This window comes from Danio rerio, chromosome 4 (genome assembly GCF_052040795.2).
Source record: "Danio rerio strain M-AB ecotype USA chromosome 4, GRCz13ab, whole genome shotgun sequence".
Classification (NCBI taxonomy): Eukaryota; Metazoa; Chordata; class Actinopteri; order Cypriniformes; family Danionidae; genus Danio; species Danio rerio.
The window spans coordinates 8,238,372-8,256,603 of NC_141024.2; the positions used below are offsets into that span (position 1 = coordinate 8,238,372).

Here is an 18,232-nt window from a genome sequence, read left to right on the forward strand (position 1 = left end):
GAAGAGGAAAACCTTCTCGCACAATTATTTAAACATCGCAGCAAGCTGTGACTTGATAAACAGCGCTATCTGCTGGTATCTGTTCGGTTTCTTATATGTAAGCCCATTATAGACTAGATTTCCGCAGATTTAGAGCCCATTATTGAGACTATACTGGTGCAATAGTGTGTGTAAATTTATATTTATTCAGTTTTTAAATGATTTCAGTAATATTATTGTTCTTTAATATGAAAATGTATATTATTACCAAAACAGTTTGTAAAAATGTTGTCCTTTTTGCTTTGTTTACCAAATAAGTGCATCTAAATTAATTTGCATTATAAACATTAAATAATAGCTTTTAAAAAAAGTATTTTTTATTTAATATATTAAGTTTTTAGTTATGATATCCCAAAATCATTCTGCATAAATTTGCAGATTTTTTCCAAAATTCTCAGCAGAAATAGCAAAAAATGTCCGCAGATTCTCCTTGGCCCTACTTTATATGTTATGGAATATGTTTTTGTTTTGTTTGATTTATTTCAATTAGACTTTGAGTCTGTAATAAAGTTTAAATCAATGAATGAACGCTTGTGGGTGATGTGGCGTAGTGGTTAGGTGTAAATCTTGTGAACTTGGAAATGTACTTCTGTCAACAGCTGTAAAAATTTGTTACTGTAATATAATAAACTAAAAATGATGTGTTAAAAAAGTGAAAATTAATTCTGTCGAGTTGTTTATTCCTGGTGGTTCATTCCGCTATGGTGCCCCAGCTTAATAAAGGGACTAAGCTGAAATGAAAATTAATGAATGAATGATGTATAACCCTTAGAAGATTAAGATATTTGTAACCCTGCAGCTGTAAGTTGAGATTTATAGGCGACATTATTTGAAAGCTGAATATAAAAGCTTTCAAGTGTTTTGGTTTGTTGGGAAATGAAAATATTTAGCCAAGATACAAGTACATAAAAATCTGGAATCTGAGGGCTCAAGAAAATCAACCTTTAAAGTTGTTCAAATCATGTTTTTAGCAGTGCACATTACTAATCAGAAATTGAGTTTTGATCTGTTTACAGTAGGGAAATGTACATAATATCTTCATACAAAAACAGGATATTTACTTGATTTTCTAATGAATTTTGGCACAAAAGAAAACAAATATCTTTTTGACCTTTTACTTTCTATTTCCAAAGAAATACCTGTAAGGCAAGGATTTATTATTTATAGCACATTTTCTACACAACAGTAATTCAAAGTGCTTTACATATACAAGAATAAAAGAAACATCAAATACATCAAGTATAAGAAATAATCAAAACTTCCACAAATGATCAAAATGTTCCTTCCAAAAAGTCTTGATCACAGCAACCAGAGTTAAAAAATGATTAAAAACCCCGAACAAAGAATACAAAATGATTAAATCAGGTTAAAATGTGTTTAAAATGGTTTAAATTGAACCAGGGAAAAAAGAAATAACGAAAGGCAGAAATGGTAATTTCTAGCTGAATATGGACCATATTGCTACATTTTACACATGTATTACTATATATTTTATTATATTCATTAATGTGAGAGTATGCTCCCCAAACACCGTATAAGATCTGAAAAAATAAGAATAAATGTTGTACGGATGATCACAATCATAAATAATTTACATTTAATATGTTATATGGCCTCTTTGATAGTTCCTGCTTATTATAATTTCATTTTTCTTTCAATATATTTATTAAGACATACTCCTTTTTGCAACATGATCTTTAATTACTTGGTTAGAATAGTTCCAATTTACATTTTGCAAATTTGAGAAATCTATCATCAGAGGAAATATAGTGGGCACTGGAAAAGTATATAAAAAAGAAAAGATATGTTAACTGTTAAACTCAGTGTTCCTGACAATTTTCTTGGGAGTATCATTCATGGTATATTAGTTTTAAAAGGCATTTTTATATGCAGTAAAGATTTTAAAATGTATAATGGAAAATAATGAATGAGGAAATGCATAATGGGACAGTAGTGAAAGTGAAGGTCATGTCCAGTTGTGTAACTATTTCTGACTCACGACGGTTGCTAATAAGTACTGTAGCTGCAAATCTTGGAAATTTTCTTTGTTGAAACTAGTTTAGGACTCTCCTACAATTGTCAACAGGTTCTTCTCAATATTCATGCACATTAAATAAATGAAGTGCATGAAATCAACTTATCATACAGCTTTGGAAATATTTAGAGATCACTTGACAATTCTCCATTTCTCTGGAATTTCTGTATTTATTCAGTATGAGTTTGAATAAAATATTAATATTTGTTTTAAAGGTCTGTTGACATTTATTACAAACATTAAATACCAATATTGACATTTGAAGCTTCATTTTCTTTTGAAAAATGAAAATCGATCAAATTTTCATTTATTGTGACTTATTCATTCATTATCGTTCCTTATTTATCAGGTATCTCCACAGCGGAATTAACCGCAAACTATTCCAGCATATGTTTTACATTGTGAATGCCTTTCCAGTTGCAACCAAGTATTGCAAAACACCCATACACTCTCACATTCACACACTCACTCACACTACAGCCAATTTAGGCCATCCAATTCACCTATTGTGCATGTCTTTGGACTGTGGGGGAAACCGGAGCACTCGGAGGAAACCCACGCCAACACGGGGAAAACAGGCAGACTCCTCACAGAAATGCCAACTGACCAGCAAACTTCTTGCTGTTAGGCGATCGTAACTATTGAGCTCGAAAAAAGAGTTACCGTAAGCCTATTCAATTAAATATTCATTCTAAACTCTTAGAAAATAAAACATTAGTACTGTGATAAAAAATGTTTGAGGGCAATTGCAAAAAAAATTTCAGAATTAAAAAAAATAATAATAAATTATTATAATACTATAAATTTGAAATCCAGAGAAACTGTGAGTATTATTGCTAACATAAATAAATCCACAATTTATAAATCTTTTTCACACAGCAGAAAAACTCAGACCGAGAATTCTGACACAATACAGTCAGTTTTGTACAGGATGTTCTCTGTAACTGTCATGACTCATTTTCTTGAAAGTCATTTTGAAATTGAATTTTTTCTAATACTAAGTAATTCAAACTACAGGAATTCATTTATAAGAAGAAAGCAGAAAAAGAAGAACTCTTTCAGTCATGTCTTGCGTTATTCAGTTTCCACACCAATGCTACTTTAAAGCTGCCGTGAGAGTGAGGAAACTTACTTTCAGTTAAAGACAGAAACCGCTCTCACTACAAGTAATAAATAATAAAACAATAGCAAATGGAAAACCTCTGCTGTAAAGTAAGTTGTAGAGTGATGGAATATATGTAGCATTTATATTTGCATTGCATTATACTGACTAAAAACTCAGCATGCGTTATCTAAAATGTACTTTGTATTGGTTGATAGACACTGTACATAACATATGTTAATTAACAGTTCCTATAATTAAGTTTTTTTCTGTTTATTTACAGTTGTAAAATGCATTATGGGATGTTAATCTCTGCTCTGTCGACTTTTGATGTTGAAAAATCAACTCTACAGATTAACAAAGTGACTTTTATTGACATTTTTGTAGTTTGAAATGTAATAAAAGAAATAATATAACAGAAAATGTTCTGGCAGCTTATTACAAGGTTTTTGTAGTGTAATATACAACACCAAATCAGACAATACATATTAAAAAATGTTCATAAAAGACACTTTTTCGAACTTTTCAAGGTTAAAAGTTGTCGGAGGAAAGATCAAGGTGTCATAAAGCTATCCAAATGCATAAATAAAAATAAATAAATAAAAACATGGATCACAAAATATGGAAAACTGCAAGTTTACAGATATGTTTTAGCGTATATATTATTATTGTAATATAGCATATATGATTCATGATGGTTGCTAAGAAATACTGTAGCTGCAAGTTTTGGAAATTTTCTTTGTTGAAACTAGTTTAGGACTCTCCTACAATTGTCAACAGGTTATTCTCAATATTCATGCACATACGTAAATAAATGAAGTGCATGAAATCAACTTATCATACAGCTTTAGAAATATTTAGAGGTCACTTTATTCAGTATGAGTTTGAATAAAATATTAATATTTGTTTTAAAGGTCTGTTGACATTTATTCTAAATAATAAATACCAATTTTGACATTTGAAGCTTCATTTTCTTTTGAAAAATGAAAAATCGATAAGATTTTCATTTATTGTTACTTATTCATTCATTAATTTTCCTTTGGTGTAGTCCCTTATTTATCAGGTATCGCCACAGTGGAATTAACCGCCAACTATTCCAGCATGTTTTACATCGTGAATGCCATTCCAGTTGCAACCCAGTATTGCAAAACACCCATACACTCTCACATTCACACACTCACTCACACTTCAGCCAATTTAGGCCATCCAATTCACTTATTGTGCATGTCTTTGGACTGTGTGGGAAACCGGAGCACTCATAGGAAACCCACGCCAACACTTGAAAAACAGGCAGACTCCTCACAGAAATGCCAACTGACCCAGTCGGGACTCGAACCAACAAACTTTTTGCTGTTAGGCGATCGTAACTATTGAGCTCGAAATAAGAATTACCGTAAGCCTATTCAATTAAATATTCATTCTAAACTCTTAGAAAATAAAACATTAGTACTGTGATAAAAAATATTTGAGGGCAATTACATAATCATTTTTTTTTATTTTGAGTTTTTTATAATTAAAAAAAAATAATAATAAAATAAAAAAAAATTATATAACTATAAATTTGAAATCCAGAGAAACTGTGAGTATTATTGCTAACATAAATAAATCCACATTTTATAAATCTTTTTCACACAGCACAAAAACTCAGACCGAGAATTCTGACACAATACAGTCAGTTTTGTACAGGATGTTCTCTGTAACTGTCATGACTCATTTTCTTGAAAGTCATTTTGAAATAGAATTTTTTCTAATACTAAGTAATTCAAACTACAGGAATTCATTTATAAGAAGAAAGCAGAAAAAGAAGAACTCTTTCAGTCATGTCTTGCGTTATTCAGTTTCCACACCAATGCTACTTTAAAGCTGCGGTGAGAGTGAGGAAACTTACTTTCAGTTAAAGACAGAAACCACTCTCACTACAAGTAATAAATAATAAAACAATAGCAAATGGAAAACCTCTGCTGTAAAGTAAGTTGTAGAGTGATGGAATATATGTAGCATTTATATTTGCATTGCATTATACTGACTAAAAACTCAGCATGCGTTATCTAAAATGTACTTTGTATTGGTTGATAGACACTGTACATAACATATGTTAATTAACAGTTCCTATAATTAAGTTTTTTTCTGTTTATTTACAGTTGTAAAATGCATTATGGGATGTTAATCTCTGCTCTGTCGACTTTTGATGTTGAAAAATCAACTCTACAGATTAACAAAGTGACTTTTATTGACATTTTTGTAGTTTGAAATGTAATAAAAGAAATAATATAACAGAAAATGTTCTGGCAGCTTATTACAAGGTTTTTGTAGTGTAATATACAACACCAAATCAGACAATACATATTAAAAAATGTTCATAAAAGACACTTTTTCGAACTTTTCAAGGTTAAAAGTTGTCGGAGGAAAGATCAAGGTGTCATAAAGCTATCCAAATGCATAAATAAAAATAAATAAATAAAAACATGGATCACAAAATATGGAAAACTGCAAGTTTACAGATATGTTTTAGCGTATATATTATTATTGTAATATAGCATATATGATTCATGATGGTTGCTAAGAAATACTGTAGCTGCAAGTTTTGGAAATTTTCTTTGTTGAAACTAGTTTAGGACTCTCCTACAATTGTCAACAGGTTATTCTCAATATTCATGCACATACGTAAATAAATGAAGTGCATGAAATCAACTTATCATACAGCTTTAGAAATATTTAGAGGTCACTTTATTCAGTATGAGTTTGAATAAAATATTAATATTTGTTTTAAAGGTCTGTTGACATTTATTCTAAATAATAAATACCAATTTTGACATTTGAAGCTTCATTTTCTTTTGAAAAATGAAAAATCGATAAGATTTTCATTTATTGTTACTTATTCATTCATTAATTTTCCTTTGGTGTAGTCCCTTATTTATCAGGTATCGCCACAGTGGAATTAACCGCCAACTATTCCAGCATGTTTTACATCGTGAATGCCATTCCAGTTGCAACCCAGTATTGCAAAACACCCATACACTCTCACATTCACACACTCACTCACACTTCAGCCAATTTAGGCCATCCAATTCACTTATTGTGCATGTCTTTGGACTGTGTGGGAAACCGGAGCACTCATAGGAAACCCACGCCAACACTTGAAAAACAGGCAGACTCCTCACAGAAATGCCAACTGACCCAGTCGGGACTCGAACCAACAAACTTTTTGCTGTTAGGCGATCGTAACTATTGAGCTCGAAATAAGAATTACCGTAAGCCTATTCAATTAAATATTCATTCTAAACTCTTAGAAAATAAAACATTAGTACTGTGATAAAAATATTTGAGGGCAATTACATAATCATTTTTTTTTATTTTGAGTTTTTTATAATTAAAAAAAAATAATAATAAAATAAAAAAAAATTATATAACTATAAATTTGAAATCCAGAGAAACTGTGAGTATTATTGCTAACATAAATAAATCCACATTTTATAAATCTTTTTCACACAGCACAAAAACTCAGACCGAGAATTCTGACACAATACAGTCAGTTTTGTACAGGATGTTCTCTGTAACTGTCATGACTCATTTTCTTGAAAGTCATTTTGAAATAGAATTTTTTCTAATACTAAGTAATTCAAACTACAGGAATTCATTTATAAGAAGAAAGCAGAAAAAGAAGAACTCTTTCAGTCATGTCTTGCGTTATTCAGTTTCCACACCAATGCTACTTTAAAGCTGCGGTGAGAGTGAGGAAACTTACTTTCAGTTAAAGACAGAAACCACTCTCACTACAAGTAATAAATAATAAAACAATAGCAAATGGAAAACCTCTGCTGTAAAGTAAGTTGTAGAGTGATGGAATATATGTAGCATTTATATTTGCATTGCATTATACTGACTAAAAACTCAGCATGCGTTATCTAAAATGTACTTTGTATTGGTTGATATACACTGTACATAACATATGTTAATTAACAGCTCCTATAATTATTTTTTTTCTGTTTATTTACGGTTGTAAAATGCATTATGGATGTTGATCTCTGCTCTGTCGACTTTTGATGTTGAAAAATCAACTCTACAGATTAACAAAGTGACTTTTATTGACATTTTTGTAGTTTGAAATGTAATAAAAGAAATAATATACTGAGTAAAATAACAGAAAATGTTCTGGCAGCTTATTACAAGGTTTTTGTAGCGTAATATACAACACCAAATCAGACAATACATATTAAAAAATGTTCATAAAAGACACTTTTTCGAACTTTTCAAGGTTAAAAGTTGTCGGAGGAAAGATCAAGGTGTCAAAAAGCTATTCAAATGCATAAATAAAAATAAATAAATAAAAACATGGATCACAAAATATGGAAAACTGCAAGTTTACAGATATGTTTTAGCGTATATTATTATAGTAATATAGCATATATGATTCATGGTATAAAAGTTTGCACATCTTTGAAATTAATATATTGAAGTATATACAGAGTGAGAGGGAGAAAAGAATTAAGATTTAATGTTTTTTCAGTTTCCCATGAAAATTATGGTTGCATTTACATTTAAATGTTGCATTTAAATTGTCTATAATCCTTAAATAATCTTTAAAAAAAAATAGCTAAAAAGCAGACAGACTGATAGATCAGGGCGTCAGCAGAATAGATAAGAATCGGAATGATTTGATCTATAAACAGATCTTACCACCGTCATCTTTAATTGATGCAATTCAGCATTAGGTAATAAAATGCCACTATAAAAGAACAGGTTGACTGAAGAAATAACAGTTTTCGATTGAAGACTTCTTCAAGATCCAACAAACATGAAGACTGCTGCCACTTTTCTGGCTCTCTGCTTCTTAGGCTACAGGTGAGGACTGATATCTTACCAATAAATCTTTTTGTAATTTTTTTTTTAATAAAACTATTAATTACTGTTAAGTCATATACAGTGCTCAACATATATGAGTAAAATGTCTCATATAGATTAATACTTATAAAGGAAGCTTTACAATATTATATTTGTGCCAAATCTGGAGCTTAAATAATTTATGATAACGGTCTAAAACTTTTAAAAAAATAATTTAAAAAGAACAAAAAAAAATTTTTTTTCAAGACAAAAAAAAAATTTGTTAAAATTTGTATTTACAATTTTTTTCAATATTTTGCATTAATTTAAATGTATTATCTTTCTATTTCTGATGATGTTCAGTGACTAAAATATAATTATTTTAATATTATTTGTTCAAATACACCAAAATATATATACTCTGAGAAAATTGATAAAAATATTATTTTTTTTTTAAAAATGGACACTGTATATCTTATTATATTAATATATTTTATATTAATATTTTACAACAGTTTTCTTAGATAATGATTATAGATTAAATCTCAGAAAATGCAAATAACATTCAATTACATTTCAAAAAAGAATACAGCTCTAGTAAAATTATTGTAAAATAATAATAATAATAATAATAATTGGATATAATAAAGAATAAAACAATGGTATGTGGCAAACGCTTTTTCTTTATAATTTAAGAGTTTTTAAAATTAAAAAAATATATAATTTAAAAGGTAATGCTTTGAAATAAACCATTAAACATACACTAGGAAACTATAGGATGATGACTTTCTAATATATTCAACCAATACAAAGCATGAAACTAATTTAATTAAAGTTTGAATTTAAGTCATATAACCCCATTTATTTATTTATTTATTTTTGGTATAGTTTCTGTTACTTTGTAATCTGCTAATTTTCTTTCAAACCTTTCCCCTTCCCCCCCTAATTCCTTAAAATTAAAATTGACCTTGTTTTCAGTTAGACAAATAATAATAATATAATACTCTCAAAAGAAATGTTTCAGGCCAGCTTGTCTGGATAGATATCTTTCCTAAATAAAAGAGAAGTGTTTTTTAAATAGATGTAGACAGATTATTAGAGCATACACAGCTTACACAATTTCACTTCATATTTAGTTCAATGTTTTACGTTCTGTAATTATTTGTGAAATTTACACTCTAAAATACTATTTTTTAACCTAAATTTGGTTAAAATATGGACCAAACCAACAGCTGCTTTAAAAAAAATGTCAAATTTATTCATATTTTACTTCAAGTCAGGTTAAAACAACCAAACATTTTTAAGAGTTAGTAAAGTATGCCATTTTTATTATTATTGTGCATATTTTCCCTTATAACCTGATATACTTTTCCAATTAGAAACAAAAATTTATTGTTAGCCTCTCTAGCACTTATTTCATAGGCTACTATTCCAGTTGTTGAAGTTTGTAAACACTTTTTTTTGGTAATATGATACCAGCAGGTGTAAGAATCTTAAAGAGTTTTAAAGTATACATGAAATCAAAACTGCCAGTTTTGTGGTGAACCATTCATCTGTGCATGTCATTAAGAGAAAAATAGTTTGCCCTTGTAATCTAAAAACTACAAGTACTTAACTACATCCAATCAGCTCGCAATAGAAAAAACAAGCCACGCCCACTTTTTTTCTCATTTAACATTCTGCTTCTCTAGAAACCAAGCTGATTGGTTGTAGTAAAGTAGGCAATTTATTTAGAAAGATCAGGAAAACCTAACAGACACCTCCTCCTCACCATTTATGTTTGCTGTCATGGCGCTGTCAAAACTAACAGTCGGATGGGCATTGTTAAGTATGTTAACCCTACCCCATACCACAGTCAGACGTAATCAAAGTCCCTTTAAGGCAAGTCATTTCACTCAGCAGACCTTTTTGAAATGCCTCTCGGGCAGTATGACTGTTTGCCAAGCTTATGATTAAATTTCATATTAAAAAATCACCAATAAAATCAAACAACTGTGTCTTTAGTTTCATTTCTAAACGTTCGAATCACATAGAATCTGCAGAAACTCACCTCATCTGGTCCGAGCCCCTCCTCCGGAGAATTGTCTGCGATCGCTGATTTGCTTCTGTACTAGTAGGCGGGGCTTCCTTTGTCATATTGATTGTTACACTTTTTCTCATTCAAAACTGTACAAGTGACATGTCTTGTGTGTTCTATGGTCTTTGACGAAATCTGAGAACTTAAAGACAAATACGAAGTGCATCTTTAGATTTCAAGGGCAGGCAATTTTTTCCTAATGACATGCACATATGAATTGCTCACCACAAAACTAGCAATGGGATCTAACAACATTAATGTGCTTAATTTTGATTACATGTGCACTTTAAAGAGTTTTATGAGGCATAAGTAAGCCAATTATAATGAACGTTGTTTGGTATCTCTTCATCTATGGTTTCTGCTTATCTGAAATGTAATTTTGTAATCCAGATGCCTTTTTGGTTTAGTTATATTTCGTTAGGAAGCTGTGTGGAGGATGTTTACGAATATTTGTGGCTAAAGAATAAAGACCTCGCCGTGCAGACGCTCAATCTGGACTTTCTGAGGCAAATGGAAAGCGGCAGCCTGCAGGCGGAGCGATACGTCAACTTCACCATTCAAGACATCGGTTACGTGCTGGAAGTCACCAAGATGCTAAAGAGCATGAGCGCCAAAGTCTCTCAGCCTGACGACATCAGGGACTTCATGAAAGGGAGATTCGCCAGCTACAAAAGCTTTGGAGAACTCTTGCTGAACATGTATTTTTTCAAGGTAAAACTTTTAAAGTGACAGTACATCCAAACGTTATCCATGATTGGTTTTGCTTTGAAACCAGTAAATTTGCATTTGTGCTGCTTCTAAATTTACTAAAGATGCTTTTCATTGTCTTTTCCGCAGGCCGAGCCTCCCATTCAGAAAACTCCAGCCATGAGAGATTATCTCTTGTCCTACAGAAAACTGATGTTCGAAGAACCGATATACTTTGTGGTGGGTCTTCTTCCATGTGCTAGACTCTGGGTTTGGTTGGCTAATAATCTCAACATTCCTCCAACCAATGCCTACTTCACCTGGAAGGTGGACAACATGGGTGGCCATCCTGAGAAACACTATAAAGCTCTGCTGAACAAGTATCTGAACACAGCTGATAAAGTGGCGAAGGCTAATGCTGTGTTTAAAGAACAGATGCAGAACGAGCATGACTTCTTCTCTACATCTTGAGTGGCTGCTATTGTTTGCAAATGCTTATAACGTTTCATAAAAGAAATTTTAGATTGCGTATTTGACTTTGTCAAATACCATGCAGTCAATATATTTAATCATTAGGTTAATAATTTAATATTTTGAGCAAGTACAAATATTTCCTGGAAGTACACCACAGTCAAATCGAACACAATTTAATTGCTGTTTATTGTCGGAATATTCAGAGTCTGTTGTATTCCCCAATTACAATACAAATAAATTATCCAACATTTCTGATATCTCTTTGCTTTTGTAAATGTCTGGATTGGTCACTAAAATAATGTTTTTTAAATAATAAAAATGAACCAGGTAATGAGAAGTTGCCAGTAAAATTGTCAGTATACTTTTTTCTGTAATCCTACAGATTTATTTCTTAAAGATATAGTTCACCCTGAATTTTTTATTCAGTCTCCATTTACTCAAAACCTACACACGTTTCTGCTTTCTGTTGAACACACACACAAAAAATATTTAGAAAAGTGTTGGTAACCAACAGCCATTGACTTCCATAGTAGGAAAAATACACTATAGGCCATAGTCTTTAACCTCTTTGTTAGAGCAATTGACTCCCATGCAAACAATTGCCGATTCAATCCCAGCTCAGATCAAGTTGGGTGCCGTAGGACTGGTGGGTTACACACGGGGGCTCGTCCGGGATGGGAGTGAGGTTTAGGGTGGTGAGTGTAACAGAGGCCAGCTAGTAAAGTGCTATGCAGGTAAACCTCACTCCTCTGACCTTAAAAGGTGCTCTAGCGTCAGACACTAGAGGCATGGTTTCTGCTGCATTCATTCTTCCATGGCAGGGCACCACGGCAAAATTGATCCCTCCATGGCTACATTACAGTTTTTTATTCAAAACATTCAATCGTGGTTGCTTCTAATAGCGGGTGATAATCACACCAAAATGTATAAAAAGGTAAGTGAATTATAAGAGCGCAAACTTCTCTGTAACCGTAACAGTGCTGTGCGTCAATCCTTTAAGGTTACGTGCTGACTGACAGACTGGCTGCCTGACAGACATGTGATGCGTGAGACCAGCAAACACGACGTATAGCTGTTTTACTTCAGGACAAATTAATACCACTCTGTAGATCTATTGGACACATTTATAAATAGTCCTAGCAAATCTAATAAATGTTGGAGACATACTTGTTACAAAAATGCACTAAATCGCACTTTAGTAGCGTTTATTTGAGAGTGCACAAGAAGATCTGCACTTGAGCAGTGTATATTTGAGGGTGTGCAAGAAGTTTTGTGCACGAGCAGAAGAAATCGGTGCGCAAGCAAAGAGATTTGCATGCTGTGGGCTATTATAAAAATGCGATCTCGAATTGTAATATTGCGCTCACGACATTTGTCATTGAAATAACGCCATAGGTAGTGGGTAGATGTGTGTAAAAAAGGCCTGCCGCCACAGCTGGGATGGTCCGGGATGGGAGACCTTTGTTGAAGGCAGACTCCAGATTTTATGGTTGATCAAAAAGTCTGGTTATCCATAAGGAATATATGTCTTCAGCAGCCATATAAAAAGTTGAGTCTCTGGTACATTGACCCCTTTACCATTGAGAAGAGAATCAACCCAATCACTTACCACCTTCACTTACCCTGTGAGTATAGAATACATCCCACTTTTCACGTTTCTCTCCTCAAACCCTATACCGCTCACCCTTGTCTGTTCCACAGGACCTGGTCCTAGAGAAGAATCCCCTCCTTCCTATCCTGACGGAAAAAGGATCTATCAAGTCCATGAAATCATGGATTGCACATGAGTGGAACTGGAAGGGTTATGGACCTGAGGAAAGGTCATGGCTTCCCTGTGATGATATCCTGGACCCAGTCCTCATACAAGATTTTCAAACAGCAAATCTTGATCGACCTGCTCTACGAAACCGAGGTAAACCCCCATGTCATCAAGCTTTTACACCCCCCCCCCCCCCCCCCCCCCCCCATAAAATTTCTTCAGAAATTTTAGAAAGGACAAACCCTTCAGTATACAGTGTTACTACTCTCAGATATATTACTTACCTTCCTTGTCGCTTGTGATCTCCAGGCTTTCCCCTTTCTTTGTACCTATGCTCTGTCTTCCTGGTTCCTCATATTGTCATTGTCCTAGTTTCGTCAAAAAGGACAAAGCCTTCAGTACTGGCACTTTTAGATATATTACTTACCTCCCTTGTCTCCTGCAATCTCCCTGTCTTTGTACTTAGTGTTATGTCTTCCTGGTTCCTCATCTGGTCCTCATTATCGGTTCCTGTATCCATTGTCATCTTGCAATAGACGATAACCTGACTTTGATCATCTACTTTTTACTCCCAGATTATTATTGTTACGTGCATATTCACCATTTTTATACTGCCATCCTTCACAATAAACTACATTGTCACTTACTTACCTGAGTCCTGTGTCTCTTCTCTGACAATTACATAATAAAGTGCCACTATAAAAGAATAGGCTGACTGAATAAATAACAGTTTCCGACTGAGAACTTCTTCAAGATTCAACAAACATGAAGACTGCAGCCTCTTTTCTGGCTCTCTGCTTCTTAGGCTACAGGTGAGGACTGATATCTTATATATATATATATATATATATATATATATATATATATATATATATATATATATATATATATATATATAATAAACAAATATTTACTGTTTAGTCTAATTAGTCTAATATTTTACAACAGTTTTCTTAGATGATTATAGATTCAGTGTTAGACAATACATATGAAATAACATTTATTAAAAAAAGAAAATCAATTTAGTAAAATTATTCTAAAATAATAATAAGAGTAATTGAATAATATGGAATAAAACAAAACAGTATGTCTACATTGTTGTCTCTTACAAATTAATGTATTTTGTTAAACCTTTAAACATAAACATGGAATATAGGAGGATATGGTTCAAATAAAGATAACCAATAAAAATCATAAAACTAATTACATTTTTGATTTTTGTAATTTGTAATTTTAATTACAAGTTTAAATTTACATTGTGAAAACCATATTTATTTTTTTCTGTGTAATTTGTTATTTTTTAATCTGCTACTTTTTTAAACCCTTTACTTAATCATAATTACTTAAAAATTACATGATTTTAGATAGGCAAATAATATTATTGTAAAACCCTCAAAAGAAATGTTTCAGGCCATCATGTTTGGATAGAAATATTTTCTAAATAAAATGACAAGTAATTTATATATATATATATATATATATATATATATATATATATATATATATATATATATATAGATGTAGACAAAACAGATTAATAAAGTATATATATTTTACTTTGTCATAACATTTATTTCAGTTTTTTACTTCATAATTATTTGTCAAAGTTACACTAAAATGATAAAAAAAAATTTTACATAAATTTGGTTTAAATATGGACCAACACAACAGTTGACCTAAAAAATGTCAAATTTGTTAATTTTTTACTCTAATTCAGGTTAAAACAACCTAACATTTTTAAGAGTGAGAAAAATATGCCATTTTTTATTATTACTGTGCCTATTTTCCACTATAACTTCTTTACATTTTTCCAATTAGAAACAAAAAAATATTGCTAGCCTCTCTAGCACTCATTTCACACTATTCCAGTTATTCCTGTTTTTAAACACTTTTTGGTAATATGACGAGTTGTAAGAATCTTAGTGAGTTTTAAAGTGCACATAAAATAAAAACGAACCACATTGATTTTGTTAGCTCACATTGCTAATTTTGTGGTGAACAATTCATCTGTGCATTTCATTAAGAAAAACCCTATTTTCTACATCCAATCAGCTCGGAGCAGAACAAGACAAGCCATGTTGTATAACTGTGTGAGCTAACAAAATCAATATGGTTAGTTTTGATTTCATGTGTACTTTTAAAGAGTTTTAAAAGGCATAAATTAGCCATTCATAATGAACGTTGTTTGGCATCTGATGGCTTTTGCATATCTGAAACGGTATTTTGTAATCCAAATGGTTTGTGTTTTAGCTATATTCTGTCAGTGAGCTGTGTGGAGGATGTTTACGAATATTTATGGGAAAAGAATAAAGACCTCGCAGAGCAGACACTCAATCTGGACTTTCTGAGGCAAATGGAAAGCGGCAGCCTGCAGGCGGAGCGATACGTCAACTTCACCATTCAAGACATCGGTTACGTGCTGGAAGTCACCAAGATGCTGAAGAGCATGAGCGCCAAAGTCTCTCGGCCTGTCGACATCAGGGACTTCATGAAAGCAAGATTTTCCAGCTACAAAAGCTTTGGGGAACTCATGCTGAAGGGGTATCTTATCAAGGTATAAAACACTTAAAATGACAGTACATTCAAAAATTATCCATAAAGACGTAATTTACTCACGCTCACTCGTGCAAACCTGCTTGAGTCTGTTGTTCAACTGTTGAACACAAAAGAAGATATTTTGAAGAATGTAGCTGGTAGCCATTGCCATAATATTTTATTGAGTGAAGTCAACATTTTAAGAGGATAGTTCACCCAGAAAAATTTAATTGGTCTCATACCTTTGAATTTTTACTCAAAAAATGTATTGTTGGTGTAAGTTCAATTAATCATGACACACATATTCAAACATTTGAATAGTGTTAATTTAACTAATCTGAATTGCATAATTTCAACTTATTTTAGCCAAATAAAGCCCATGATTTATGTCTAATAACTTTCATTTTACTTTAATAACATTCACTACTTACTCTTCAAAAGCCTTCTTAAAAATCACTTAATTTGGAAAACCAGGATTTTGTTATTTATTGCAGCTCAAACTTCAACTGCTTTAATAATGGCTACTTTCCCCGTTGAACACAAGATATTTCAAAACCAATTAAGTGTGAGTAAATTTGCATTTGTGCTGCTTCTGAATTTCCTAAAGATGTTTTATACTGTCTTTTTCACAGGCTGAGCCTCAAATTCAGCAAACTCCAGCCATGAGAAATTATCTCTCGACCTACAGAAATCTGATGCTTGAAGAACCGATATACTTTGCTGTGGGTCTTCTGCCATGTGCTAGACTCTGGGGTTGGTTGGCTAATAACCTGAACATTACTTCAACCAATGCCTACTTCACCTGGAAGGTGGACAACATGGGTGGCGATCCTGAGAAACACTATAAAGCTCTGCTGAACAAGTATCTGAACACAGCTGATAAAGTGGCGAAGGCTAATGCTGTGTTTCATGCTCAGATGCAGAACGAGTATAATTTCTTCTCTACATCTTAAGTGCTACTATTGCTTGCAAATGCTTATACAATTTCATGAAAGAACTATTAGATTGTGCATTTGATTTTGTCAAGACCATGCAGTCAATATATTTAATCATTAATTTTATATTTTAAGTTAGTAGCCTTCTAATATTTTCTGGAAGTACACCTTTAATCATGAAAAAATATTCTGAGTTTGTTGTAGTCACCAATGGCAATAAAAATAAATAATCAAATATTTCTGAAATCTCAAGTTCCTTTTTTAAATGTCTGGATTGGTCACTAAAATAAGTTTTTTTAAGAAATAAAAATGAACCAGGTAATGAGAAGTTGCCAGTAAAATTGTCAGTGTACTTTTTCTGTAATCCTACAGATTTATTTCTTAAAGATAAAGTCCACACTGAAATTTTTATTTACTCTTCATTTACTCAAAACCTATAAAGTTTCTGCCAGCTCAGAGCAGCTTGAGTGAAGTAGGACCGGTGGAAAAATCTTGGGGGCTCGTCCGGGATGGGAGTGAGGTTTAGGGTGGTGAGTGTAACAGAGGCCAGCTAGTAAAGTGCTATGCAGGTAAACCTCACTCCTCTGACCTCAAAAGGTGCTCTAGTGACAGACACTAAAGGCCATGGTCTTTAGCCTCCTTGAGCTGGTTGGGTGCTGTAGGACTGGTGGATTACCCTTGGGGGCTCGTCCGGGATGGGAGTGAGGATTAGGGTGGTAAGTGTACCAGAGGCCAGCTAGTAAAGTGCTATGCAAGTAAACCTCACTCCTCTGACCTCAAAAGGTGCTCTAGTTACAGACACTAGAGGCCATGGTCTTTAGCCTCCTTGTTAGAGCAACGGACTCCCATGTAAAGAATGGCCAATTCGATCCCAGCTCTGAGTGGGTTGGGTGCAGTAGGACTGGTGGGTTACATTTGAGGGCTCGTCGTCTCGTCTGGGATGGGTGTGAAGTTTAGGGTGGTAAGTGCAACAGAGCCCAGCTAGTAAAGTGATATGCAGGTAAACCTCTCTTCTCTGACCTCTAAAAGTGTACTAGAGGCCATTGTCTTTAGCCTCGTTGTTACAGCAACCAACTTCCATGCAAAGAATGGCCAGTTTGATCCCAGCTTAGAGCAGGTTGGGTGCAGTAGGACTAGTGGGTTACATAACTGATAAAAAACAGGCTGATGGGACAGTAGATCTAGGACCTAGATCTAGGATCTAGAAGTTTAAAATATTCCTTGTTTTTTTTCAACCACTATTTGCTTACAATAACTCAAAATAAAAAACTGCTGGACACCTGAATAACACAAGACCATACAGAAAAGCACCACAGCTAAACCAAATTAACTTAAACACAAAAAGTAAAACATAAGAGAAAATAAACACCTACACCAGGCACAGGTGTAAAAGATAATCAGTTTCCATGTCAACAAGTGAGAACCTACTTAGAAAAATATTAGATGCAAACTAATAGTCCCTAAAAAGCTGAACATTTACCATCATTAACTGCATTGTGTATTCAATTACTGTAAATCTATCTATCTATCTATCTATCTATCTATCTATCTATCTATCTATCTATCTATCTATCTATCTATCTATCTATCTATCTATCTATCTATCTATCTATCTATCTATCTATCTATCTATCCATCCATCCATCCATCCATCCATCCATCCATCCATCCATCCATCCATCCATCCATCTATCTATCTATCTATCTCTAATGAACAAAGTACTAGCATGTTTTCACTGCAATTACTGATATTTCAGCGTTTCTGTAT

The 18,232-nt window shown here is 32.7% G+C and overlaps 2 protein-coding genes across 3 annotated transcripts; both read left to right on the forward strand.

Annotated features, from left to right (window-relative positions):
- Positions 1-7,870: 7,870 nt before the first annotated feature.
- Positions 7,871-16,701, forward strand: teni.1 (thiaminase I, tandem duplicate 1). Of its 2 annotated transcripts, NM_001327892.1 has the most exon segments (4): positions 7,935-8,018; positions 10,482-10,785; positions 10,912-11,262; positions 16,529-16,701. In NM_001327892.1, coding segments are annotated over 3 exon segments (672 nt in total). In that variant the 5' UTR covers positions 7,935-7,971; the 3' UTR covers positions 11,233-11,262; positions 16,529-16,701.
- Positions 13,618-16,701, forward strand: LOC148679928 (uncharacterized). The gene is made up of 3 exons (XM_088649950.1): positions 13,618-13,806; positions 15,245-15,548; positions 16,162-16,701. The coding sequence occupies exons 1-3, from the start codon at positions 13,760-13,762 to the stop codon at positions 16,480-16,482; spliced, it is 672 nt and encodes a 223-aa protein (XP_088506076.1). The 5' UTR covers positions 13,618-13,759; the 3' UTR covers positions 16,483-16,701.
- Positions 16,702-18,232: the final 1,531 nt, after the last annotated feature.